The sequence below is a fragment of the Psammomys obesus genome, unplaced genomic scaffold, assembly GCF_907164565.1.
Source record: "Psammomys obesus unplaced genomic scaffold, mPsaObe1.curated_primary_1811, whole genome shotgun sequence".
NCBI lineage: Eukaryota > Metazoa > Chordata > Mammalia > Rodentia > Muridae > Psammomys > Psammomys obesus.
This window is the reverse complement of record NW_026587216.1, coordinates 41719491-41744776: the sequence shown is the minus strand read 5'-3', so window position 1 is coordinate 41744776 and position 25286 is coordinate 41719491. Positions and strand designations below refer to the sequence as shown.

At 41.6% G+C, this 25286-nt stretch overlaps 2 protein-coding genes across 6 annotated transcripts in view; one reads left to right on the top strand and one right to left on the bottom strand.

Moving 5' to 3' along the window:
* Positions 1–7034, bottom strand: Rbm12b (RNA binding motif protein 12B). 3 transcript variants are annotated; one of them, XM_055603243.1, is made up of 3 exons: positions 5317–7034; positions 3704–3753; positions 1–3157 (listed from the first exon to the last, which is right to left on the bottom strand). In XM_055603243.1, the coding sequence occupies exons 1-3, from the start codon at positions 5341–5343 to the stop codon at positions 589–591; spliced, it is 2646 nt and encodes an 881-aa protein (XP_055459218.1). In that variant the 5' UTR covers positions 5344–7034; the 3' UTR covers positions 1–588. The 3 variants fall into 3 exon arrangements, with proteins under 3 accessions (XP_055459218.1, XP_055459220.1, XP_055459219.1); XM_055603245.1 differs by having other exon boundaries at positions 6586–7034; XM_055603244.1 differs by having other exon boundaries at positions 6853–7034.
* Positions 7035–13184: 6150 nt separating this feature from the next.
* Positions 13185–25286, top strand: part of Tmem67 (transmembrane protein 67) — a 47748-nt gene continuing 35646 nt past the window's right edge. For all 3 annotated transcript variants that reach the window (XM_055603242.1, XM_055603241.1, XM_055603240.1), the window contains exons 1-6: positions 13185–13428; positions 14132–14220; positions 19167–19260; positions 23132–23231; positions 24930–24999; positions 25093–25167. In XM_055603242.1, coding sequence (XP_055459217.1) covers positions 13206–13428; positions 14132–14220; positions 19167–19260; positions 23132–23231; positions 24930–24999; positions 25093–25167 — 651 coding nt within the window. In that variant the 5' untranslated portion in view covers positions 13185–13205. The remainder of the gene's footprint in view (positions 13429–14131; positions 14221–19166; positions 19261–23131; positions 23232–24929; positions 25000–25092; positions 25168–25286) is intronic.

The following is a 25286-nucleotide window of genomic DNA, read 5'->3' as shown; positions in this document are numbered from 1 at the left end:
TAAGTATTTCAGTTGATATTTTATTTTTATAAAACTTTTCAATGTTATGAACACAAATTTTGAGAACTTCCTAAGCCTTTCACATAAGTAAATTTCAAGTTCACACAGTATGTTTATTTTTCTGAGCTATATAGGGTATATATATCTTAACACAATATCTCAGACAAATTGGAATTCTGCAGGCAAGCAGCAATAACTGTGGCAAACCTGGATCAGTCATCCATCATTTCCTTATACAGTCTGAGTAAAAGATATTAAAAAAAAAAACAATCAAAGATAATTTACTTTCCCAAACATAACTCCACTTTTTACAAGTCTCTGAAGTTTATCCATAACATCAATGAAAGTAAATAATTCAGGAAACTTGTTCTCTCCCCTATCAAAGAAAACAGCATATATGATTTTAAATTGGGGGGGGGGGGGGAAAGAATGTTCATTTGTAAGCTAGAGAAAACCCAGATTTATATAACACATTTTTCCTAGTCACAGGTCAAAATTAAAATTTTTAATTAGATAATTAAACATAATAAAAACTGTATCTTCATGGCATCAATACTGTGGGGAAAACTATGGACTTACAAAGGCTCTCTAAAGCAAACTGAGCTTAACTTTGCGGGGACCAACTGGTCTACCATTTAGATCTTTAATAGCAGCTATAGCTTCATTATAATTTATCATAGCAACAATGGCTTCTCCTATAGGTAATCCTTGCTCATTATACTGTATTGAAACTGAATCAGGTATGACTTTATAACCATGGAAAAAGTCTAAAATTTCATTAGCATTAGCTTTAAATGGAAGATTCATGATCTTAATAGGAGTTATTCTACCTGAACCACAATTTAATTTTAGATCAGGCATAAATTTTCCCTCAGGAAAACTTCCCATATTATACTTTCCAAGATCAAACTTTCCACCTTCTAGGTGACCAAAGTTCACAAAAGGATGGTGACCCCTGAAATCAGATGTGGTCCAAAGATCCTCTCCGGGAGGTCTAAGATGATCAGGACGTCTAAGGTCCTCCTCTGGGGCCTCCCTGAGGTCTCCCACAGAAAGCTGCCTCAAGTCCTCATCAGTGGGACCTCTCAGATCTTCTTGGGAGGCCCTAAAGTCCTCCTCAGAACAGTGCCTCAAGTCTCCATCCGCCATATGCCTGAAATGATCTTCTCGGGAATGCCTGAAATGTTCCTGGGGTGGCCTTCTGAGGTGCTCCTGGGGTGACCTCCTGAAGTGCTCCTGTGGTGGTCGTCTGAAGTCCTCCTCCCATGGGCAACTGAAATCTTCCTCTGGTGGATGCCTAAGATCTTTTTCATACGACTGCCTGAAATCATCTTCCGGTGGCCATTTCCAATCCTCAAGAGACCGTCTCCAGTCTTCCTCCCTGGAGCGCCTGCCGTGTTCCCCCCGGGGGAGCCTGTAGTCTTCTGGGGGGACCCTGAAGTCCTCAGGGGAGAGGCGGAAGTCTGCTGGAGGGTGTCTGTCAGGCTGCTGGAAATACTTGAGGGGATGCTTGAAATTACCCATTTTCTTTACATCTTTTGGCTGATAATGAACGCTTTCAGATGGGCTAAACGAACATACCTGTGGATCTTTTAAGTCAAACAGATGGGAATGGTCATCTCCATCATGTGACTGGGAACGGGCTTGTGTCTTCTCATTGGACATGAAGGAAAACTTCACACCAAACTCCTGCATTTGTACCTCAGATATAAGTCTTAACAACACCTCCGTACCTAAGAATCTTCGTCGGTTTAAACGTTCGGCTTTCATGGCCTGTTCTTCTGATTTAAATCTCACCAGTGCTTCTCCCAAACCAACTCCCTTGTCATCATAGAGCAAATAAATGTCATCCTCAACAAGAGAGAAGTCTGCAAAGAACTTCTGTACTTCAGCTTTTGTAACATCGAATGGAAAATTTCGTATATATATGCACAGCTTCCGACCAGAGTAGCCTTCTTCAGTGTACTTCTGTGAAACACGCCCAGGCCTCTCTCTCTCTACAGACCCTGGTCTCTTCTTTTCATAGCATTCGATGAATTTCATCATTTCCTTTCTAGAAATTGGATCAATAAGAACGGGACGATACTGTAAAACAGTCTTATGCAAACCCAGGGCAGTATTATAGTCTTTTAGATTTTTAAACATCACAAAGGCATACCGTGTTCTTCGTTCATCTTTATATAAAAATTTAATCTGTTCATTAGTCAGGTCAGTATCTCTAAAAAGATTTCTTAAATCTCTTTTGTTAATATTTAAAGACAGATTTTTTAAGTGAACATAAAATCCAAGAGGAGAGCGAGAGCGTGTTCTAGGAGATTTTGAATGAGACCGTTTCCGCAGCTGTCTATCACTGATCCTTCTTGAAGGAGAATGTTCTTCAGCTCTCATTCGAGGAATGTCACCACCCTTGGCTGCATTACCACCAAGTTCAATCCACTGTTCTTCTGAGCCCTGCATGACTTCTATAAATCTTGAACCCATGAAACTTCTATGGCACTTAAGACCTCCTGAAGCATCAATACATGAAGCAAATTTTACTATCGCATCACCATTATTTCGGCCATCATGATGTTTCAAGAAAATTACTCCATCCACACACAAACCAGAGAAAAAGACACGTACATCATCTTCATTTACTAAGTAAGGCAAACCTCGTAGAAACAAGTAAGGATTCTCAGCCTTTGATGGCCTGGTCTTTCTTGGCCTTAAATCAAGTCCTGTACCATTAGCATGAAACCCAGAATCTTGGTTAACTGAAGAGCCATATCCAGAATAACTTCCCTCTTCCTTCAAAGCACCAATACAATGGTAAAGGCTGCCAACCCCTGGTGCCCCAGATCGCAGGCGCCCTCTTCCTACATGAGCAGTTCTTTGCATTTCTATCGTCTTCCGCATTTCTACCTTGCTACTAAGAAAAAGCTCTACAGAAGAGTCCTTGATAAACCCTCCTGAGCGACTTATGGCACGCCTTGCATCTTCATCTGTTGCGAACATGACAAAAGCCTCCCCCACTTTCCCTCCAATTATATGCACTCCTCCATCAGGAATACTCAATCCCTTGAAGAAGTGACGGATCTCCAAAGGCCCCGCAATAAAAGGAAGCCCCAGTAAACGGATGACTACAGCCATGCTGAACTCAAACCACAGCAATAATGACCTGCAGACAAAAAGGCACACAGAATAGCAAGTCTTATTTTTGCAGTACCTTAGCACACACTAGCTTAATAACTACCTGGTTCCTGCCTCCTTTAGCATTAAAAAATGGAAACAAGTTCACACACAGAAAAACCTGATCTTATCTAATTCTTAAAGAAAACAAATACACTTTCTCCTATCTAAACATACAAATAAACCAACTGCCTTAAAGGAACATTTCACATCACCTACCCTATTCAATAGGAACACCAAAAAAAAAAAAAAAATCAAACCTTCCGTTTTAAGTCTGCCAAATGCTGCTTCACAACAAGACAAAACTGCTTTCAGACGCTTTAGAAACGTGACTCCCACTGCTCTGTCTTTACTGACCACAGTAGGTTTGTATATTCAGAAAAGCCATCCATGGTCAGCTTCTAGTCTCTGCTCATGTGCAGCTGCCTAGCACTGTAGCACTGGCCGGGCAAGAACAGAACAACCAGGACAACGATGCACTGTCTGTCTGATTTTGTCACACGTCTGCGCAAAGCCTTAAACTCCGAGGTCTTACCTTTTCCTTTTATTTCTTGGAGACCTGTTAATTCTGTAAAAGCAACTTAACTGTGGAAAGAAAATGAAATATAATTAATCTGTGAACTCTACTCGATCTCAATGCCTGACAGCCATTTCAGAATTAACTTTTGAAGTGAAAGAATAAAAGGCATCACAATTACGGGCATGACAAAAAGGTCTTTTTATCCCAAAAAGAAATTAATTATACTTTTGCAAAAATAAGGAAATATAAAACCAGAGCACACAGCTGAGAAGTATTAAAAAATTAAAATGTGATCTGAAAATTATATTACTTGATTGGAATTAGTATGAAAACGCCATGAAGGAAATATTAGATATTTTGAGTGTAGTGATGGTTACATGTGTATAAATATATGAACGCTGAATTCTAGCAAGTAAGTCCAAGCTTATCACATGCTGGTAAATAGAAGTTGTACATGTCCTTAAAAACTGTTTTATTAGTACAACATCAATTTGAAACTCAAGTAGCTTTAAAGGCCTCGCATCACTTCACCCATTGGCAATCCAAACACGTAGCTCACACTTACACCCAAGTCCCTTGCCACTCTCCAACCTTCAAACATATCAAGAAGCCAAGCAAGCAAGCAACACTTCAAAATGATATAGTAAAAATACCAAAGCTCAAGACTATCAGTTTTTATGTAATTAATCCAGGTAGTGACTGCCACTGGGTACATATTACAACTGCAGAAGCAAATGCTACGGTGACATAATTAAGGCAAATACTACAGTACCCCTAAAATACAAAAGAGAAAGAACAATGCTACTCCTTATCCAATGTTTACAACAGTAAGCAGACTACGACAATTCACCCCAAGCAAACTCACACACAAAAGCTGTACCAACTTTGTGATTTTATTATGCCAATAGGCACTTCAAAAAAAAAACTATCCTTCACACTTACATTATGAAAACCTTAATAATATGATAATAATATATTGTATTGAAATAAAAGTAATATAATACAAGAGTAAACAATATAAAGACTTACTAATTTGGAATATTAGGATTGCCAATATTCATTCGTAGGGAAAATAAACTCAATATTGTTTACAGAAACTTGCTTGTACCATTTTGACAAACCACCAAATAATATTTATCAAATAACTTTTTAATGTGCCAAGTTAATCGTTAAAATATTAACGTGTAAATAATTGTTTGTTCCCTTAAACTTAAGTGCCATTATTCACAAAGAGCCTCCAAGTTTAAAAGGTTGTCTTTTAAAGGGGGAGGGGTCTACAGATTAAACTTTTCAAACTAGGCATTAATAAAAATAATGGTACACACTACATTTGAAATTTCTTGAAATTTATTCTTAAAATGTCTTTGTAGTACAAAAGAAAAAAAAAAACCTGTAAACCTAATTTCAACAAATCAGTATTCATACCCAGCACTTGAACAAAAACTATAAATGGCTCCTTGAAACACTTGTCCACATGCAAATTCCAAGACTCCTATATAAGCCGACTTGTCTGCTTTTTAAGTTGTCTGTCCTTAAACTTTTTCAACTTCAGATGGGATTTACCCTGCGGATATAAATTCAGCTACAGGTACATGAATTCAGAGACACTGAAGGAAATAAGTACATACCAAGTTCAAAATGTCCTCACAACACATCCTAGCTTAAAAACCACTTTGTCTTACCCATCTTAACTAAAACCACCTTCATTAATCAGTTTCACAGGCACAAAGCTATCGAATTCCAAACCAAGAGACCTAAAGTTTGTTCTAATTTGCCAAATAAAAGTTAATGTTTAAACTTTTGTGCCCTTGCCGTAGTAGGGTAAGGTGTCATTGACCCAGATGGTAACATCTTGAACAGCTGAGAGACCCGAAGTATTTCTCACAATACACTATTTTCCTTACCATCTCCAGAAAGTCTACTGACGCATTAGATTGCACCAAAGTCAAAACACAAATTGTCCTTATCTAGTTTTGAATGCCACTGCACAAGAGCAAAACACAAAATAGCCCTGTTTCAGTTACGAATACCAAAGCGATTAGCGACAGTGTTGATGTCATGCCACAATGAGCTGCTATGAGAAGAGAGGGTATCCCTAAAAATCCATCTAATGATAAACACATTTTAAACAACCTTGCTAATTTTACCACACCATCCTTACATTTAAATCATCAACTTAATTAAATGGTCTTAAGTGGGGAATCTTTTAATCAAGAGTCAGAGAAAAACGGGAGACTAAACTTAAGAGCTATAATTTCTGACCCACTTGATTTTAACTAACAGAGTCCAGACCTTTTTGTACGAGAGACAAAAGTTTTACTATATGCCTCCAACTATACCTTACTGCCCAGAATGAAGAACGACTAAAATCCTAAACATAAACTTTCCTTGCAGAAAATCTACCCCAGTCCACAAATACTCTATGATAAAAATCTGCCTTTAATAATGTGGATGTTTAAAATAAAAAAAAAAAAAAAAAATGCATGACCAGACAGAGCCATAGTCCCGGGTCAGGAACTGTTAAGTGAGGACGATTCCAGGACACACACTTCCCACGTCATCCACCATTATCAATGGGGAATCCTCCGAAGACATCGCTTCCACAGCCCGACGCTCCCGAGGATCGGGGCCTCCTTCTTTTAGCGCCAGGCCACCTTGCTAGGTCGGGTCTGACGCTGTCCCCAGGCTTGGAGCCCCAACGGCTTTCACGTTAACCAGGACCGCCCAACCAACGTGCCTCGGCGCTCCGGGTTCCCGGGGCAAACGCTCCACCCCAGCTCGCCCGAGCGCAGCGGGCGCCCGACCTCACGGAACCGCCCTGCGGCCCTGCAGCCCGAGCCCAGCGGGCCTGCGGGGCCTCTCCGCGCCCGACTCGGCCCCGCAGGGAGAAGGAATACCTAAGCGACGCTCCGGGGTCTCCGCACACCCGCACTCGCGGGCTGCCGGGAGGGGCCGGTCAGGGAGCGCGCCGCCGCCGCCGCCGCCGCGCCCGGAGCCCCGCCCGCCCGTCCTGCGCGTCCCCGCCGCCCCGCCCGGCGCCCCGAGGACGGGCGCTTCGCCCCGGGCAGCGAGCACACACCACACCCGCGGGGGCCGGACGCTCCTCGTCGGCCCCGAGGAAGATGGCGCCCACGCTGCCCTCCCGTCGGGACAAACCGACGTACAGTTAGTCCGCCCATGCGCTCTGCGGGCACGGCCAGCAAGCCGGGCGCCCGGGCCGCGCGTGCGCACACGCCCAGCGGCGCCGGCGGGGACTTGCGGGCCGCGAGCGAGGGAGGCTGCGCCCTGGGCAACGTGGAGCTCCTGGGCGAGCTCTGTTCCCAGCCAATCCGGAGCCCCGGCCTGCCCTCTGCGAAATTCTCATCTGCTGGAGACAAGTGCAAAAAATGCGCAAACCGGACAGGTGTCTCCTTCTTTTTCTTTTCAGGTTAAGGAAGGAGGAAAGCTGGAGATGTCTTTGTCCTTCACGGCTACGGTTTCTGTCAGACCCAAGCGGAGAGGAACAATTCCACGACTGTCTGATTAAAGCAAGCTGCACTAGGAACTGGCCAGCCCACTGCCTCTCCCGAAGCCGGTATTTGAGAGAGCAGCCCCTCACGGGCCTTCCAGGTCGCTTTTATGGGAAAGGATTAGAGCTGACAGAAAACTGCTGTCGAGATAGTGGCCTGTTAGCACCCGGACAGAAGAGTGGGGAGCTCCTGGCTCAAGACTGCCTGGGGTTGGGTGGGGGGGGGGGGGGATAGATAAGTGCAAGAAGACATCACGCAGAAGGGGAGTCATCAAGGTCTCTGGAAAGACACGTTTTCGTAAGGCAAAAGGCCAATCGAGTATCACAGACTCAGGAGTTTAGCAAAGGAAAGGGTGGGTATACATCATGAGGTCACAAGTTCGACATAAATTGAAAAACATGGTTTTTAGGCTACATTGAGTTTAGGAAACAAACTTATTCTTGTAAGGTACGGAGACTTAATAACGATGTATAACAATGTGGCTCCTGTTTTGGTTTCACGTTCCCACGGGTGTGTCTTCTGAAAGGCTCCTGAACTTTCTGAAAAGCCCCAGCAATGTTCATTTTACTGCTGTAAACTGTGCACAAGTACAGTGTGTGAGTAGCTATGGGCTTAATAAATAATGCTTAATGTAATAGGCATAACGTTCGTAGGTGCCTTTATAAAATTGTTTTCATCTGGAGTTTTTGAAACAAAATGGGTAGCCCGCTTCTAAAAATTGAGAAATGAAAAGTATAACTACAAGCATGCTGAGTGATGCCTGCTTTGTGTTTGGTTTTCCTTAGTTGCTAAAAAATAACCACATGTATGTATGAGTAGATTCACATCTCACTAAGAAAATGGAAACACACTTAAATCTTAGAAGAAAACAAGATTTTAATTTCTGACACTGTAAAATAATGTCCTAAATGATGTGTGGTAAGAAATGAGGTGGCGGAACAAGTGAATAGAAGAAATTTCTGGGCTGTCTGCTGCTGTGCTTTGGTTCGCTGTCCTAAAGTGGGAATACAGTTGCGCCTGCCTCTTAGGTTTAATGAAAACATTGGCAATGTAAAACAGTATTAAAGTTGCTGGTGACGTCTCTGAAATGTCAAGTTGGTCAAAACACAAGCAGAGGATGCCATGAGAGGCATGATTCATTTTCTAAGGATCAGATACCTTACCCCTGCTTTGGCCCTGGAGTTGAGGGCTCAGGACCCTAATCTCAAAAGCTTACTAACATTTATTGAGGTCCTATGTGTCAGGCCTGTGTGTTATCTCATTTTAGTCTCAGAACTTTGTTGAAATGTAAATACTATTTTCTTATTTTATGTATAAGTGAAAATGGGATGTAGGGAATTATACAGCCTCCCCAAGGTAATATGAATGGTAAAAGATATATCCAGAAATTGAACCCTAGTGATTTGCTTCCAGAGTCCGCTGTAGAGGGGGTTCTGAACTTGTACCGCATATTTCCTTACAACAGTCCTAGTTAGTTGGTAATCTCAAGTAACAATATTGAGTAACAAGAAGAAACAATGGCAAAGCAAAGTGGAGATCACCTCTACTCTTTATGTGTGTTCTATGTGAAGTAAATCGTTAGAGAAGTGCTACTAAGACTGGAAGTGGAATATGAACACCACATCTCAAAACATGACCCCAGTGGATGGTGAGATAGCTCAGTGGGGAAAAATATTTTCAGGAAAGCCCAATGACCTCAGTCCAATTCCCAGAGCCCATGGACATGAAAGAAGAGAACCAACTCCACACAGTTGCCTTCTGACCTCCATGTGTGTGCTGTGGCATGCCTAGGCCTTACATACATACACACATTTGTAAATGTTAGTCTGTAAGGTTAGAAAGGCATGTTAGGTAAGAAAAAAGTCCTATTAGGAAAAAGGAAGAAAACCATAGCAGGGCAGAAGAGGACAAGAGCTGAGGATAGATGAGGAATATGTACGTGTGTGTGTCAGTTAAGGCTATTTGTAGTGATTTACACCTATGATCACAGAACTTTCAGCTGTAAAAGGAACTTTTATTCTCCTGCTTCAATTGTTGTCTCAGAAGATAATGATCTTCTAGGCCTAATCCTGGAAGCTTCTAACCTCCATACATAACCTAGGCCTCGAATGTTTTCAGCCCCAGAGACTTACTGCAGAATAAGCTCACTCTTTTTTGTTCTTTCTGAACTCTGAGCTGGCTGGTTCAACTCAGGTGTTCTGGCTCAGACTCCTCTCCCAGCTGACTTATTCAGTCTGGGTTTTCTCTCAGTCCCTGAATTTCTCTGCTTGGCCTCAAACTGTCTCCAGCAATCTGCTCTACTCTTCTGGCTCCTTCTTGTTTTCTGGCTCCTTCTGTCTTCACCTGAGTTCTCTCTCTGCAACCCATCTCTCTATTACAGTCCTGGTAAAACTGCCTCCTCTCTCTCATTGCCCCTTAAATGGCTTCACATTCCATTCTGTTCTCATGAGAGTTGGGCATATCCTATTCTGTCAAGCCTTTCTCTGATTCATCACGGTTTCTGTCCCTCAATTAGACATCACTTTCAAACATGGGTGCTTTCTTCTGCAAACTAAGTTTATCTTCATCGTTTGGAATTAAAGGCATGTACCACCATGCCTGGACCTAAAACTTGCTCTATACCAGGCTGGCCTTGAACTTAGATCTTCTTGCCTCTGTCTCCTGGATTAAAGGCATGTTTGTATTGTAGCTGGATCACACAGACCTAGATGGTCTTTGGATGTGATCTCTGCCAGAACAGCCATGTTCTACATTAAAATTCCTCTACATACAGCCAAGATTTAATGAGAACTTAATTCACCTGGATAAGAATGCTCATAGACTCTCAACATACTTGACAGCCGTTACCAGGCCCCAACTACCTCCCTCACTGCTCTGGGCTGACCATCCCCCTTCGGTTCACACATACTTTTCCCAAAAAGATGCCAGGGTAAATATCTGTCAGTTTTACCATTATAATATAAGAAGGATACCACATAGTGGTCTTATTATCGAACCTAAGCATTTTTACAAATAGAAAACAAAGTTTCTAGAATAGCAAAACAGAGTGTAAGATAAAGTAACCACACTGAACTAGAGATTCTTCGGTTCTTTCCAGACATTTAGGAACAAATGTCGATATGACAGAAATGCTGAATAAATGTCTCCAAAAATTACTGAACGCCCCTGCAAGGCTAAGTGGCTTTCTGAGTTGTCATGTAGGCTCTATTTACGGTGAGTATATCTCCTAAGTCAGTGTAACCTTGTGAACAAGCATAACTTCCGCTTTCAACCTCCTCACCAAGCGCCAGACCTGGCCCACATCCATTTCTGCTCTTCCTCCCGACCTTAGGAGGTAAGCACACCACCGCTGTCTTCTCCACACACTGTTCACCCCTATTCTAGGACTCGCCTCCTTTGCTCTCTCTCTATCCTCCCAAGCCAACATGCTTTACTCCTGCCTTATAGGATACAGCCATATTTTAAAATCAGAAAGTGATTTGCTCACCATGTTATTTCAAATTTTTTTCTTACTTGTTTTCATGTTCTTTTCTCAGAAAACTGATCATGCTGGATGTCTTTCATCTCCACTCCGGGCTTTATTTTGGCTTCATTCATCTCTCCCCTTTTCTTTGGGGGCTCTGGGAAAGAATGAATCTTCATCCCTGTGAAGTTCTTCCTCCCTGCCCTCCATCTAGGTTTTTTACTCTTTTCCTGAACAAGAGAAAATTCAGTAATTATTTTAAATCTCTCCTGTTGAGCATCTCCTCTTCACTTACAGATATATTGCCTTTATAGTTTTTTGGTTTGGTTTGGTTTGGGTTTGGGTTTTGGTTTTGTAAGACATGTTTCTCTATGTAGCCTTGGCTGTTTTGGACTCACTTTGTAGACCAGGCTGGCCTCGAACTCACAGAGATCCTCCTGCCTCTGCCACCTGGAGTGTTATGATTAAAGGCTTGTGCCACCATGCCGAGCTATATAATTAAATTTTTTTAATTCTTTTTTTTCCCCATCATTTCTTTTGCATAATTTCTCAAAATATTTCTGTCTGCTCCTTCTTATGTCTCATTAGTGCTGTGTGACTTTAATGCTGTATGTATGTATATAAGGAGGCAGGAAATATCTGCCGTTCAGCTCCTTTCTTTACTCCTGTCTTAAATCTGAAACTTCATGTCTGGTACGTGGCAGCCATCTACAGTTAAGAGGGATGAGCCAGTACACTGAGCAAACATCAACCACAAACCTTCAGGCTTAGGCTTTGATGTTCCTTTAAGCTATTATGAATTGGCTCAAGCTGCATGGTCTTCGAATACTTGCAACAAAAATAATGCCAACGATACAATCTCAACTTTATGCGTAATGGTTTTAGTTTACGTTCTTTCTTAACATTCCTATTGCCTGGAGAGCCCACAGTGTAATTATTTTGGAGGCATGTCCTTGTACTACAGATAAACTCTTTATTTCTTACATGTTTTGTTAGGTTCCGTGGCCAAAGGTGCCAGACAGTTACATTCTGTGTCAGCGGTATGTGAGTGTAGCTTCACTGTTAGCTAGAGAGGATGCATGCAAATGAGCCGTTTCTTTCCTGCACCTATTTATCTTGCAGCCACTTCATGGAGTGAAAAGGTAACACATTTTGGGAACTGGAAAAATAAAGATAAATCCCAGTTTTTTCACCAAGTTTGATATTCCCATTTCCACGTATTAAAATGGGAATAAGACTTCCTCCAAAAATTGATCTGAAAACTTAAGACTAAAGTTATCAGGTGCCTGGCACAGAGCAACGTGTGAGGCCATCATGGATGGGAACTCTTCATTATACTTACACAGCGGGCAGGAAGGGCACACCATTGCTGGGGTCGCCTCCAGAGACCACCACAAGTGTGCACCTCAGCAAGCAAAACGGAAGTCAGGACACACCCATAGCACGCTCACGGGTTAATTCCAACCGTTCGAACTCTCCTTTCTTAATCTTCATTTCTTATAAGTGTATCCAGGGAAGTTATTTCCAGTTCAATAAAATAATGACTAAAAGGCTTTTTTTAAAAAAAGATGTTTCTTGGGGGGGGGGGTAGATCTACTTAAGAACATACAACTCTCCTCTCATACATTCTATAATCCAAATCTATAAGTCTTTTGAGAAAGTCAGTGATATCTAACTAACTTATCTAACTTCTTTACATGCATTTCCCACGCCACTGAGGATATATATATACCATCATTACTAAGGGCAGAGAACCATTTTTATTACCAAACGTTAACTTTTTTTGAGAAAACAAAAATCAGGGCAGGCTACTACTTATAAGTTAAAAAAACTAAGTAAATAAAAATGAAAATAAAACATTTTATTGGGGAGAAAAGGATAAACAGATAAAATACAATAGTGTAAAAAATGTACGGCAAAATAGAATTGTGCTTTAAACATTAAAAAAACCATTTTGTCTTGGGAGCCCTAAATTATCTGTGAATATAATGAGCTAACATTCTGCAAGAGTGTCTACTTTAAAAGACAACATTCATGTATGCACAAATTTTGTTCAAACCAAGTGAGATGAGCTTTTCATGAACGCTCTATGCACAAAACAGGGAAAGTTAAAAAGGAAACAACAACAAAAACAAACAAAAAACAGACAAGATCTAGTAAGCAAGGGTTTCCCCCAGTCTTTTGTCATAAAGATATTCTGGTGTTGCATATAAAATCAATGAGTTTTTGTTGTGCTTTGTTGAAAAATCAAGCTCAGGACCTGAGAGAACCCCTGCCCTCAGTGGGATTTTAAAAAATAATACATACTATAGCTCCTTTATTGTGAAAATCATATTGCCTGAATAAATTCTCGTGTGGGTGCCATTGCCACCTTCATGAAACAGTGTTTTAGTCTCTGACCCATCTTTTCCCCGCGTGCGTGGTAGCCTAGCAACCAGGCGGGGCGAGGCTGAGATTTCCTGAACCCGGTTGTCCAATCAGCTCAGCGGACTCACCGCGGAGGCTGCTGGGGAAACGGCGACTGTGCACCAAGGGTGCAGATACCATGGCGACGCTTGCAGGGCCTGCGGCGGGCATGGCGGCCAGGTCTTGCTCTTCAGTCAGGGCTGGCACTGCGTTCCTTCTCTTGGTTCTCTGCGAAGTCTCCTGGGCCCAGATCTTCTCCTTCCCTTTCCGGCGGCCAGAGACGTGTGGCCTCAACCAGTACTTCGACATCTCCGCCCTCTCCTGTGCCCCCTGTGGCGCCAACCAGAAGCGGGATGCCTTAGGTGAGGCGGTTTGGGGGTGGATGGACCCTGACCAAAATGACACTCTCCTCATAGCCAGGTATCTTGTTAGAAGAACGTTTCAGAAAACGCACAGCCACCATGCCTAGACTCCTATGAGTGTTGTTTCTACTTCGGGTCCTTGGAGAATGCTTTCATTAATTAGCCAAGCTGAGTTGTAATTTCCAAATAACATTTACTGCCTTTCCAAACAAAGAACAACAGTGGTACGTTTGAATGAAAATAATTTTCCAATAAGATATTGGCAAAATTAAAACTCATGCCACACATACGATTTAACGACCTGGAAATACAATTTCTAGGCAAGTAGTTTTCATAGTTTAATAATAACTGCAGTTTAAAAAGTGGCAACAGAATACCAGATGTAATCCAGATATTGTTCTAAGTCTTGGACCTATTAGGTAGCCAAGTTATAAAGTTAGTGACTCACTCAGTCCTCACAGACACATACACAGAGAGAGAGAGAGAAAGAGAGAAAGGCACACAGTCTCACATAATTCCCAGGCTGGCCTCCCACTCTCTCTGTGAGTGGGGGTGGGGATAGCCTTGAAGTCCAGCCTGATCTTTCTGACCCTTCCTCCCAAGTGTTGGGGTCACAGGCATACACCACCACTGTCAGCTTCAAGGCCTCAAGAACAGTTAAGTTTCCCTGTCCTGGAGTTTTAGTCTTGTTTTTTCTTTTCAGGAACTTCATGTGTATGCCTGCCAGGATATCATCTGATCTCTAATAATGGAGGACCTGCCATTATGTGTAAAAAGTGTCCAGAAAACATGGTATGAAGAATTTATTGTAAAATAATGCTTGTTATTTTGTTTTGTTTTAAAAGTAATGTCTTTCTCTCTCAAACTTCAATATAATCTTTCCCATTTGTCCACAAACTTTAAAGTTATTAAGCTAACTTTACTAGTGTACATTTTGAGAGATCAGTAAAACTACATGAAAATTAATTTTGTTATGAAAGCTTTGAATCAGATATTCCAAAGTACAAAGCTGTGGAAAAATATTTCTACTTTCCTCATAGAGTAACTCGGCCATAAAGAAGAGAAGATGAGTGTTACAAATGTAGAACAATTCAGGGTAAATACTCTTTGGTACAGATGGCATTCAGTGGCTTAGACCTAAAGGGTCAGTGGTCTGACAAGATGACTGATATTTAAAGTGCAATGCCAGGTACAATAAGTTTCTGTGATACCAGCTTCATTGATAGAAATTTAAATACGATTTGCAGTTTGGTTAGCCTCTTCATTACATATTGTTTCAGGGGAACTCAACTAGTAGTTGCTACACGGGCTAATTTTTATTTAATAGAAATATATTTTCTAAACATTAAAGCTACTTAGGAATCTCTGTAACAGTTCTGAGTTTTTGTTTGTTTGTATTTTGGTTTTTTTTGAGTCAGGGTTTCTCTGGGTAGCCCTGGCTGTCCTGGATTCGCTTTATAGACCAAGTAGTCCTCATACTCACAGAGATCTGCCTGCCTTTGCCTCCTGAGTACTGGGGTTAAAGGCGTATGCCACCTGTACCTAGCCAACAGTTCTGGGTTTTATTGAAATGTTGTTTCATATTCTATTAGAAAGTTAAGTCTAAGAATCTAATATCATTCGCAGTTATCCTCTGAACTACTTGTCCTATTAGATCTGATTATCATATTTATGATAGTCCTTGTTTTACAAGAACTATTTGTAGCTAAATGAAGGGCTGTGGATAGAATGTACTTCTGGAGGCAACTTTAGTCTTCAGTGACATTATTGAAGCTATTTAGTGTTATAGAAGCATGCAAACATAGAAACATTCCTTAGTAAGTCCAGTCTCTTCAACGCGGTCTAGTTTGTGCCATTAGTTTATGGCGTATAACTGTGAGACCCTCTAGTCCCATGAGTGGCCAGGCCTCTCCCCTGAGGACATGCCACTACCAGGTTCCACCCACAGAGCACTCTAACTGCCCTAACAGCTAGACCCAGCCCCCCACCCTACACAGAAAAAAGCCGAAGCTCAGGACTTGAAATTCCACCAATCCCTGGCCTTGTCCCAAGCTCAGGACTTGAAATCCCACCCATCCCAATCCTGAAAAGCTCCAACCCTGGAAAGCCCTGTCCCAAGAAATGTTATATAACCCTAGACTTTTGCCCAGTTCTCTGCTGCTTCTCTCACAGGCAGAGGCAGGCGCCCTCCCGAGTTCTTCCCTCCCAGTGTCTTACGTGAGGTTTGTTGTGCGGTACCCCAGCCAGGGCGCCGTTCGGAGCAGAGCTGTAGCGTTTGCTTTGGTTCTGTGATTGGATGGGCTCCCCTGGTGCATGCATCTCCCCGTGGGATCTAAGCTTCACTGGCACCGTATGCCTCGCCAATACACCCTCAACAGACCTCACCTGGTTCACAGATAGCTCAGCTCCTCACCCACCAGCTGCAATTAGTTAAGTTTCCCCTTCGGTTGGTGGGAACGTTCCCTGTTTCTGAGGAAGTGGCCGTTGAGTGTCTGACATCACTCTGTTACCTTGGGGGTGGAGATGCCCTCAGCCATGGTCTTTAAGGCTACAGCTGGCCCTCCTCACCTGACCCTACCCCAGCACCCTCGGTGCTGCTACCCTGCAGTTTCCTCGGGCCCTGCTGGGCTATTGCACTCCTTCCTGCCCTCTTCCACATTCCCTTTGGGGCTGCTGGTGATCCCACAGGTCCCCTAAGGGCCTCTTGTCTTTTGTGACTCCATTCTCCAACCTCTTCCTGTGGAGGAGAACCTCCTTCCCCCAGCTTGGTTATCTTCCTCTGGCCCTGTTACCAGGTGTCGGTCTTTCCTCGGGCTCAGCCAGGCTAAGCTCCTGACCCCAGTGGAGTGCAGTGATGACCCACTGAACGGCTTGTGTCTTCCTCCGGTCCCCACTGCGTCCCGGGGTGCTCGCAACTAAGGTTGCAGTGACATTTTTCCTCCCCCCTCATCCATGGGAACAGAGCCCCACATACCCTCTCATTCCCCCTTGGGGTGCCTTTTAGAAAATCTCAGCCTCTCTGCCTGATGCCAGGCCTGAAGGGCCCTAATCTTGTTCACTTTTACGATCAAATTTGGCCTCGGTACTTCTTAGATAATCAATCCAAATAGCTGCCTAATGGCAGCCTAGATCCTAATATTATTCAGGACCTTTATAAATACTGTCAGCAATAGGGGAAAAGAAAAGAGATTCCATTTCCCCTGTTTCTCTTGAAGAGAGATTCTGGTTTCCCTGTTTCTCCTTTCTCTGCTCCAAGCCCTGTTTGGTTTTGCCTAGTCTTGCCTTTACACACTGTGAAAACGTGCTGTCTTTTAAGTTACTACTGATGGATTTGTAAGTTTGTTGCCAAGTATGAGCGGGACCTACCTGAAGGGAAGAAAGCATACACACACTATTAGCTGGCTGGTGTCTCTCATTTCTGTCCTACAACGTCCTCTGTCTATTGGGCTCAAAAATTTTCTGTCTCTAAGCCTTCTTTGTTCTCAGCTTACTGGATTCAGTATTACGGAAAGCCACGTCTTTTAGGTATGAGTGGCATTAGTCTGTTGTTTTATGCTGTCCCACTGCTCTTAAAAGCTGGCTGTGGAGTTGGGGTATGGCTCTCCCTCCTCTAGACTGAAGCATGCTTGTTTAAAAGTTTCCTCCAAAATTTTTCTTACTACTGATCGCATGTTCTTTTCATTATTGGTTTAGCTCTCTAAAACTTTTGCTAAGGTTTAAATCTTACTTCAATATTTGTAAGCATATTGGGTATGATGAAAAGCCTGTAAAATCTGTAATAAAGGGGTTAACCTAAAACTGGTAACACCTGTGTCGATAGTTAAACATCTGTACATAGGTAATCTTTAAGGATTATATGGCTTGCTGCCACCTTAGCTGTTGTGTCCCCATCAGGATAGAGGCGGTTGCTGACAGCCATCTTTGCTAAGGTTGAAAGGAATAGATTTTGCCATGTGACCTCATTCCTCCCATGTTGATTAAAAGGGACCACATGGCCTGAGCCAACCAAGGTAAAAACAGCTCCTCCTGGCTATGAAGCCCAAACCAGATGATTCCTCTACTATGAGAGAGATGAAAACCCTGGGGAAAAAAATACCTGATACTGGCCAAGGCCTATTAGCTGGCTATAGCAGCTTCCCAGGCTCCCAAAGCTGCAAGACCTCTGGGTCCCTGTTTCAAATGTAGTCAGAGGGTCACTGGGCCCAGGTCTGTCTAAACCGTTGCTTGCTAAACATTCTGACCATGCCCACGTGCCATCAAGAGGGACATTGAGCTGCTGACTGTCCTGATGTCCTTCAGTGTGATGACATTAAGCCCAAATCACCCTTCAGCCAACCTCCTAGATCTGGCCATTAATGACTGACAGGGCCCTGGTTCTCTTGGCCTGACTGACCACTGTGGTCTGCGACACCACCACAGTACCAGGGCGATCCGTCTCCTTCCTTCTGGACACCAGAGCTACTTTTTCAGTCCTGATGGAATTTTTGGGACCCACCTCTCCTCATTCCTCTATTGTCGGAGTAGAGGGAGAGCTGTACCAAGCCCTACCACTTAGCTGTATTTTTAGGGGTGTTCTCCTTGCCCACTCCCTCAAAGCGGTACCAACCCATCCTATTCCCTTGCTGGGGAGGGACATTGTAGCTAAAGTAGGAGCCTCTATTTCTTTTGCTCTCCACATCCACTTGATCCCAGGTTCCTAAGTCATCCTCCTCCTCCTCCTCCAAACTACACAATTTGACACACCTTTTTTCTTGCCAACTTGCAGGTGAATCCCGGGTATGGGACACCTAAAACCCCTGGATGGGCAAGCATGGTTCCCCTTTCATCCAATTACAAAACACTTGTCCTCCCATCCAGAGCAGAAGGCGAGATGCAGTGCACCAGATGGTTCTGTGTTTTCTGGTGTATCCGTATGTTTTGTTGTAATCATGGGAGCCAACATGGAAATAGGCAAAGCTCAGCTGAGTGTTTGAATGACAGTGACCACTGCATGTTTGTTCTGACTGGTCATCTTTGAGCGTGTGAGCTTCCTGTTTTGTGTGTTGGTTGGTTTTGCTTTCTTTGACATTGCCAGCTGCCAGCCACCACTGCTAACACTGTTTGCTATGGCTGCTTTGATGGCCAGAGCTCAGAATTTATCTCTGTGTTTTCTGGTCACTGGAGTCAGTTTACAAGCTAGGATGTAAAAAGAATGCTTGTTTAATAAGGTGTTAAAGCCTCACCTCCATGCATTCACATACAGGACTGTGCCTCTGGCCGCAGCTGACCTTCGTATACATGAACCTTTGAGATCACCTATTACTGTCTTCTCTCCTCACCACATCTCTGTAACACTTAGAATAACTGTATTTTTAATGCCTGTTATTCCGGATTTTTCCTAAACCATGTGATTGAGAAGGTAAAGTCTTCATAATTTCAAACTGTATTAAAACCTTTGCTTGTACATTTTAATGAACAAGATCAGTATTCTATTGTGTTCTCTTGAATCAACTTAATAACCATATAGTTAACATGCCATTAACCCACTTAGAATATAACTTAAATTTTAAAAGCCAATGAAATTGCATTTTTAATAATTAGAATATTTTGGAACAGGTAAAATTAAACTGTTAACTGGCTTTTTTATTAAATTATCTTGTATTGTGTTGTATTTTATATTTGTGAATGCAAAGTTGACAAATTTATTTTGAGTTTACCTGATCAATTAAGAAGAAAATCTCCCTTATTTTTAACTTTAGAAAGGTGTTACCAAAGATGGATGGGACTGTATTTCTTGCCCTAGTGGCTTAACTGCTGAAGGAAAATGCCACTGTCCCACTGGTCATATATTAGGTAAGAATAATATTATAATATTTATAAAATAGTAGTGATGAATTTTTATTTGTGCTTATTTTATAAAGGACATTAATCTAAGTGACTTTATAGTTGTCTAAGAAGTTGTGCAAAATTTCATGATGTGTAATACAGCAGACACTGAAAAGAAAAATTATAAGAATTATTTCCAATTCAAGATTAGATGGATATTTCCTTAATAAAACATGATACAATATCTATATTACATCTGTTTTTGTGTGCACATGTGCAAACAAGCACTTAGATTTCTACTTCTGTATTGTGTGCTTGTGTGGAGAGCAGAGGACAGCTTGAGAGCAATTCTCTCCTTACACCACGGGGTCCTCAGAGAGCACTCCAAACCATCTTGCTGGCTCATAATTCTTTTTTTTTTTTTTTTCTGAGACAGGGTCTTTATATAGGCCTGGCTGTCCAGGGCTATAGCTCAGTCTCTTCCTGATTCTGCCTCCCAAGGGCTAGGTTTAAAGGTGTGCACCACCAGGCATGACACCCCTAATTTCTAATAGGGAATAATTGTAAGCATGTCTGTTAATGCCCATACTTGGAAAGGGATAGAGATTGTTGTACTCACGTAAGAGATGAAGGTATTCTGAAATAGAAGTTTTTTAAAAGTCATTACTTCAATATAAAGTCACTGCATGTTTTGAAAACCCAAAGAAATTTAAAATTCCAGTAAACAGACCTTCAGTTGCAAAATTAATATTAAAAAGGTATATTCTATGTAAAAAGTTCAAGTCATTAGAAAATGTGATGAAAGAATAAAAACTGAAACAAACTCTAGAAGAAATGTACAAGCTAAATTTAAATTAAAGATATATTTAAATGGACTTTGAAAGCAGAATTTTTTTTTAAGCTGAAAACAATTTTATTAGAGTATAATAGAAATCACCTGAGGGCCAGCAAGTTGCAACTCTCCACTGCTGCCCTGAGGAGGAGAACTGAAGAGGGAAGGGAAGAGCCACGCCAGCCATGCTGCTGAGGTAAGCTGAGAAGTCAGCCACGTGGCTCTGGCCTGCACCTAAAAAAAGAGAGCCAAGAAAGAGTAAAGCAAAAAACTGCAGGTCACGTGACCTTTGTGACTATGTTGGAAGGACTGCCAAAGCAAACTTTCATGATGAAAATATACTCCTCATGATTAAATATTACAAAACTAGGCATATATCCAAAATATGCTCAAGTACACAACAAGGACATTTGCTCGACCATGTTCATAAGCAACTTTATTCGTAATAGCCAGAATCTGGAAACAATCCAGATGTCCCTCAATGGAGGAATGGATACAGAAATTGTGGTATATTTGCACAATGGAATACTACTCAGCAATTAAAAACAAGGAAATCGGGGTGCAGCCAGGCCACAGAGGAAGACAATGCAGCCAGTCCTGATGAGACCTGATAGACTAGGATCAGATAGAAGGAGAGGAGGACCTCTCCTAGCAGTGGACTGGGGGAGGGGCATGGGTGGAGAAGAGGGAGGAAGGGTGAGATTAGAAGGGGACAAGGAAGGGCCTACAATTGGGATACAAAGTAAATAAATTGTAATTAATAAAAAAAATTAAAAAAAAAACAAAACAAGGAAATCATGAAATTTGCAGGCAAATGGTGGGAACTAGAAAAGATCATCCTGAGTGAGGTATCCCAGAAGCAGAAAGACACACATGGTATATACTCACTTATAAGTGGATATTAGACATATAATATAGGATAAACATACTAAAATCTGTATACCTAAAGAAGCTAAGAAGAAGGACCCTGGGTAAAATGATCAGTCCTCACTCAGAAAAGCAAACAGGACAGATATCGGAAGAGAGAGAAAACAGGGAACAGGACAGGAGCCTACCGCAGAGGGCCTCTGAAAGACTTTACCCGGCAGGCTGTCAGAGCAGATGCTGAAACTCATAGCCAAACTTTGGGCAGAGTGCAGGGAATCTTAGAAAAGAAGGGGGAGATAGAAAGACCTGGAGGGGACAGGAGCTCCATAAGGAGAGCAACAGAACCAAGATATCTGGGCCTAGGGGTCTTTTCTGAGACTGATTCTCCAACCAAGGACTATTCATGGAGATAACCTAAAACCTCTGCACAGAGGTAGCCCACAGCAGTTCAGTATCCAAGTGGGTTTCCTAGTAAGGGAAACAGGGACCGTCTCTGACATGAACTCAGTTGCTGGTTCTTTGATCACCTCCCCTTGATGGGGGAGCAGCCTTGCCAGGGTACAGAGGAGGACAATGCAGCCAGTCCTGATGAGACCTGATAAGCTAGGGTCAGATAGAAGGGGAGGAAGACCTCCCCTTTTAGTGGACTTGGGGAGGAGCATGGGAGGAGATGAGGGAGGGAGGAAGGGTGGGATTGGGAGGGAATGAAGGAGGTGGCTACAGCTGAAATACGAAGTGTACAAACTGTAATTAATATAAAAAAATTATTTAAAATTTTTTAAAAAGAAACAAAAACCCAAAAAACAAAACTGGCAGCTGTCCCACCTACTTGTATATTAAGGGATGATATTAATCATACACAGACTCTCAAGTTTATGCTACAAACTACATGAAATTTCTGAAAGAGGAAGCTATACTGCCAGATACCATGTATATTTTATGCCTTCAAAAACAGCATCTGTGGAACTTAAGACACAGTCAAAATGAGTCGATCGATGTGGCAATTTGCTGTGAAAGACTGGCATTTTCAGTCAGTGAGAAGCAGACTGACGAGCTGGTAACTGGCACTAAGAAAATAGTGAATTGGGTTTCTACCTCAATCCTTAAATTTCAACTACATCCAATATTTAAATATTTACTGCAAAGCATGACATTTCTTAAAATAAAGATAAACTTACATTCTTTGGATGTGGGTTTTCTAAGTATAGAAAGACCCCAATACCAAAGCCATAAAAGGGAAAACTGATAAATTGGACAATACTTAGAGGTCCAAGTTTTTCAATAAGTATAAGGATCATCCTACAAATTATTAAGAAATGTAATAGTTTTACTTTTTATTAGCTAAATTTATTGGTTGCCAATTCCATACATGTATATAATGTATTCTAATTATACTTAGCCTCCAGCCGTTTTTACCTCTCTTGCAATGGTAGCCCCTCCCTCCTCCACACAGATAAATACATAATACCCTGTTTGTTTTGAGGCAGGGTCTCATGTAGACCAGGCTGGCTTCAGACTCAGGGTGTAGTCAGAGACAAACTTGAATTCTTGGTTCTTCTGCCTCCACCTCCCCATGCTGGAATGATAGGCACGTGCCACCTTGCCTATGGCTTACACTTTTTAAAATATCCAAGCGTCACAAAAGTCAGAGACAAAATCTCTTAGAACTTGAAAAATTAACCGTAGGAGATCTCCATTCTGCTAGTTTAGATATTTCGGTTCTGCTCTACCAAATAACACTTTCATGAATATTGTTTTATACTGGTACAAGTGCTTATGTAGGTTTTGTGTCTGGAAATAAAATTTAGTGCTGCATGGAGTACGTGGGTTTTGAGGTGATTATTAGTGCTGCATGGAGTACGTGGGTTTTGAGGTGATTAGCAACCCTCTCACTCTAGAAACTTGGCAGTAATCTATAAAGATAATATGTCTTCTCATCCTAGTATGACAGGAAACATGTTAGAAATTTTATTTAGGAGAAATGTTGATTTATTGTTATAATACTTAGAAAACTAGTTCCTATATGTTTTCATTTGGAATGGGGAAAATTTTTTTAATATTTTATTGTATACATGCTTGACATGCCTTTCAAGCAAATGATGTTGCTTTGAGAATTCTTATGATGCTAATAACTATAGACATAAGCAAATATTTCAGAGTGTATAATGCAACATTCACCGTTTTCTTTATCTTTTATAGTGGAAAGAAATGTTAGTGGGTCTCTGTTATCCCAAGCAACGTGCGAGCTTTGTGATGGAAATGCAAACTCATTTACAAAAGCCAACGCCTTAGGAACCAGGTGAGTAGGGTACCAAAACCTGTATCCATTAACATCATCCTTTTCTTATGTACCACTTGTACATCCCAAGAAAGAGTATGAGTAGACATTAAAGGAGCTGTGACCAAGAATCCACAAAAATTATGTTCAAGTCTTGGATTAGCCTTCTGCTAGCTTGACTTTAGGTAGCCCTAATACTCTTCATTTCGTATCTCTCATAAGTTGTCCTGCCTTAAAATAACTATGCAAAGGTCTGAACATTGTGCTTTAGTAATTGCTTAGCAAAAGATCTTTTAGTATTATGTAATTTGCACGTAAGCTATTCATATATAACATGTATATTATACATGTATAATAAATATACATAAGTTTAATATGTGTAGAGTATGATTCTAAAGCCATTTTATATTGCAGTGTTACATAGAAAGGTGTCTTGATTAATGTTCTCTTGGTGTGACAAGGCACCATGGCCAAGACAAATCATAAAAAAAAGCCTTTAATTGAGGCCTTGCTTAGAATTTTAGAGGTTTAGTCCATTATTATCATGGTGGCAAGCAGACAGGCCTGGTGCTAGAGCAGTAGCTGAGAGTTTTGGGTCCTGATATGCAGTCAACAGGCAAAGAGAGAGACAGTACGCTCCCCTGCATTTTTGACACCTCAGAGCCCACCCCCACCAACACACCTCCTCCAACTAGGCGATACCTCCTAATTCCTCCCAAACTGTCCCACACACTGATGGCTGAGCATTCCAATATAGAAGTCTGTGGGGCCATTCTCATTCAAAGCTGCACAAAGGGCATATTAATAAATGTCGTCACAACTCAGCTCCACTCATATATAGCCCAGTTTTGTATTGATTGTTTTCTTTTTATGTATGCATTTGCCCCATGCAGATAAATTCATAAGCACATCCCTTTCCACACACATTCCTGTAGTATAAACACCCTCTACCTTGTCCAGCATTTTCAGTGTTTTTAAAGTATACATTGATAATTTGCCTCTAAGCTCTCTGTTTCTCTCTTCACTTCCTAAATTGATCGTTGAAAATAACAGATCTTCTTGTGAAATGTAGCAGCAGATTATTTACTCTCTCACACTGACTTGACCTAAAAGATCCAAAATTTGTTCCTGGGCTGACTCCTAAGTTTTCCCTCTAATACTTCTCCAAGCCTGATCTGAGTCTCATGCCATGCCATAGCCTGCTTCTTAACCTCTCCATATCATAGTAAGTTAATGCCCACGAATCCCATGCTAGCCCAGAACACTCTGTCTATCTCAATGCTTACTCAGAAATAACAGAGATGGTAGGTTAAAGTGTCCTTTCAGGTTTGGTGAAATGGTAACCAATTCATGTTCTCAGCATACACTGAAAAGGTATATTTGACATACCTACTTATACAAACTATTTAGTAATGTTTATATGAGTTTGTTGGGCTCTGTTGTTAGTTAATGTTTTTATAATCTTTGCTATTTAGTGTTACTCATTCTGTACATTTTCATGTATGTAGTGCTCTATGATTAGCTAGTTTCATTTATACTTTACCTTATAACAAAAAATGATGTAAACTTCTTTAAAGTCATGCTGTTTTAAACTTATATAGTTAATTGCTTAGCTGACTTAACTATGTTCCAATGAGTCATTAGGAAGATAAGTTCTCAGTTAAATTAGGCTCAGTGTCATTCCTTAACATTTAAAACTGAGTTTATTATATTGACCAGGTGTGTCCGCTGCGAACCAACATTCGTGAATACAAGCAGGTCCTGTGCATGTTCGGAGCCTCACATCTTAGTAAGGACCATCAAGTGGATGAAGGATATCTTTTTAATTCAATAGATAATACATTTCGATAATTTGGTACTTTTCTCTTATCGGTTTGTGAAGACAGGTGGACTATGTGTCAGCAACACAGGGAATTTTCGTCAACGTGTAATTTCCACTGCACGTTACGGAGAACTTGTGAGTATGTTCAGTTCTTTTTGTCCCTGTGTGATTGAGAAAGGTACTGCGTTTCTTCCTTTGAATAATTTCGGACGAACTGAGAACGCTTTATTTGTAACTCACTTTAAAGTACAGTG

Excerpts from the sequence above, each read along its gene's own strand:
- Rbm12b (XM_055603243.1), bottom strand. The coding sequence starts at position 5,343 with ATGTGTTGTGAGGACATTTTGAACTTG. Across the intron at positions 3,754-5,316 it reads GTGAGGACATTTTGAACTTG|TTAAGTTGCTTTTACAGAAT; the intron begins GTATGTACTTAT and ends TTCTTTCCACAG. Across the intron at positions 3,158-3,703 it reads CCAAGAAATAAAAGGAAAAG|GTCATTATTGCTGTGGTTTG; the intron begins GTAAGACCTCGG and ends TTTTGTCTGCAG.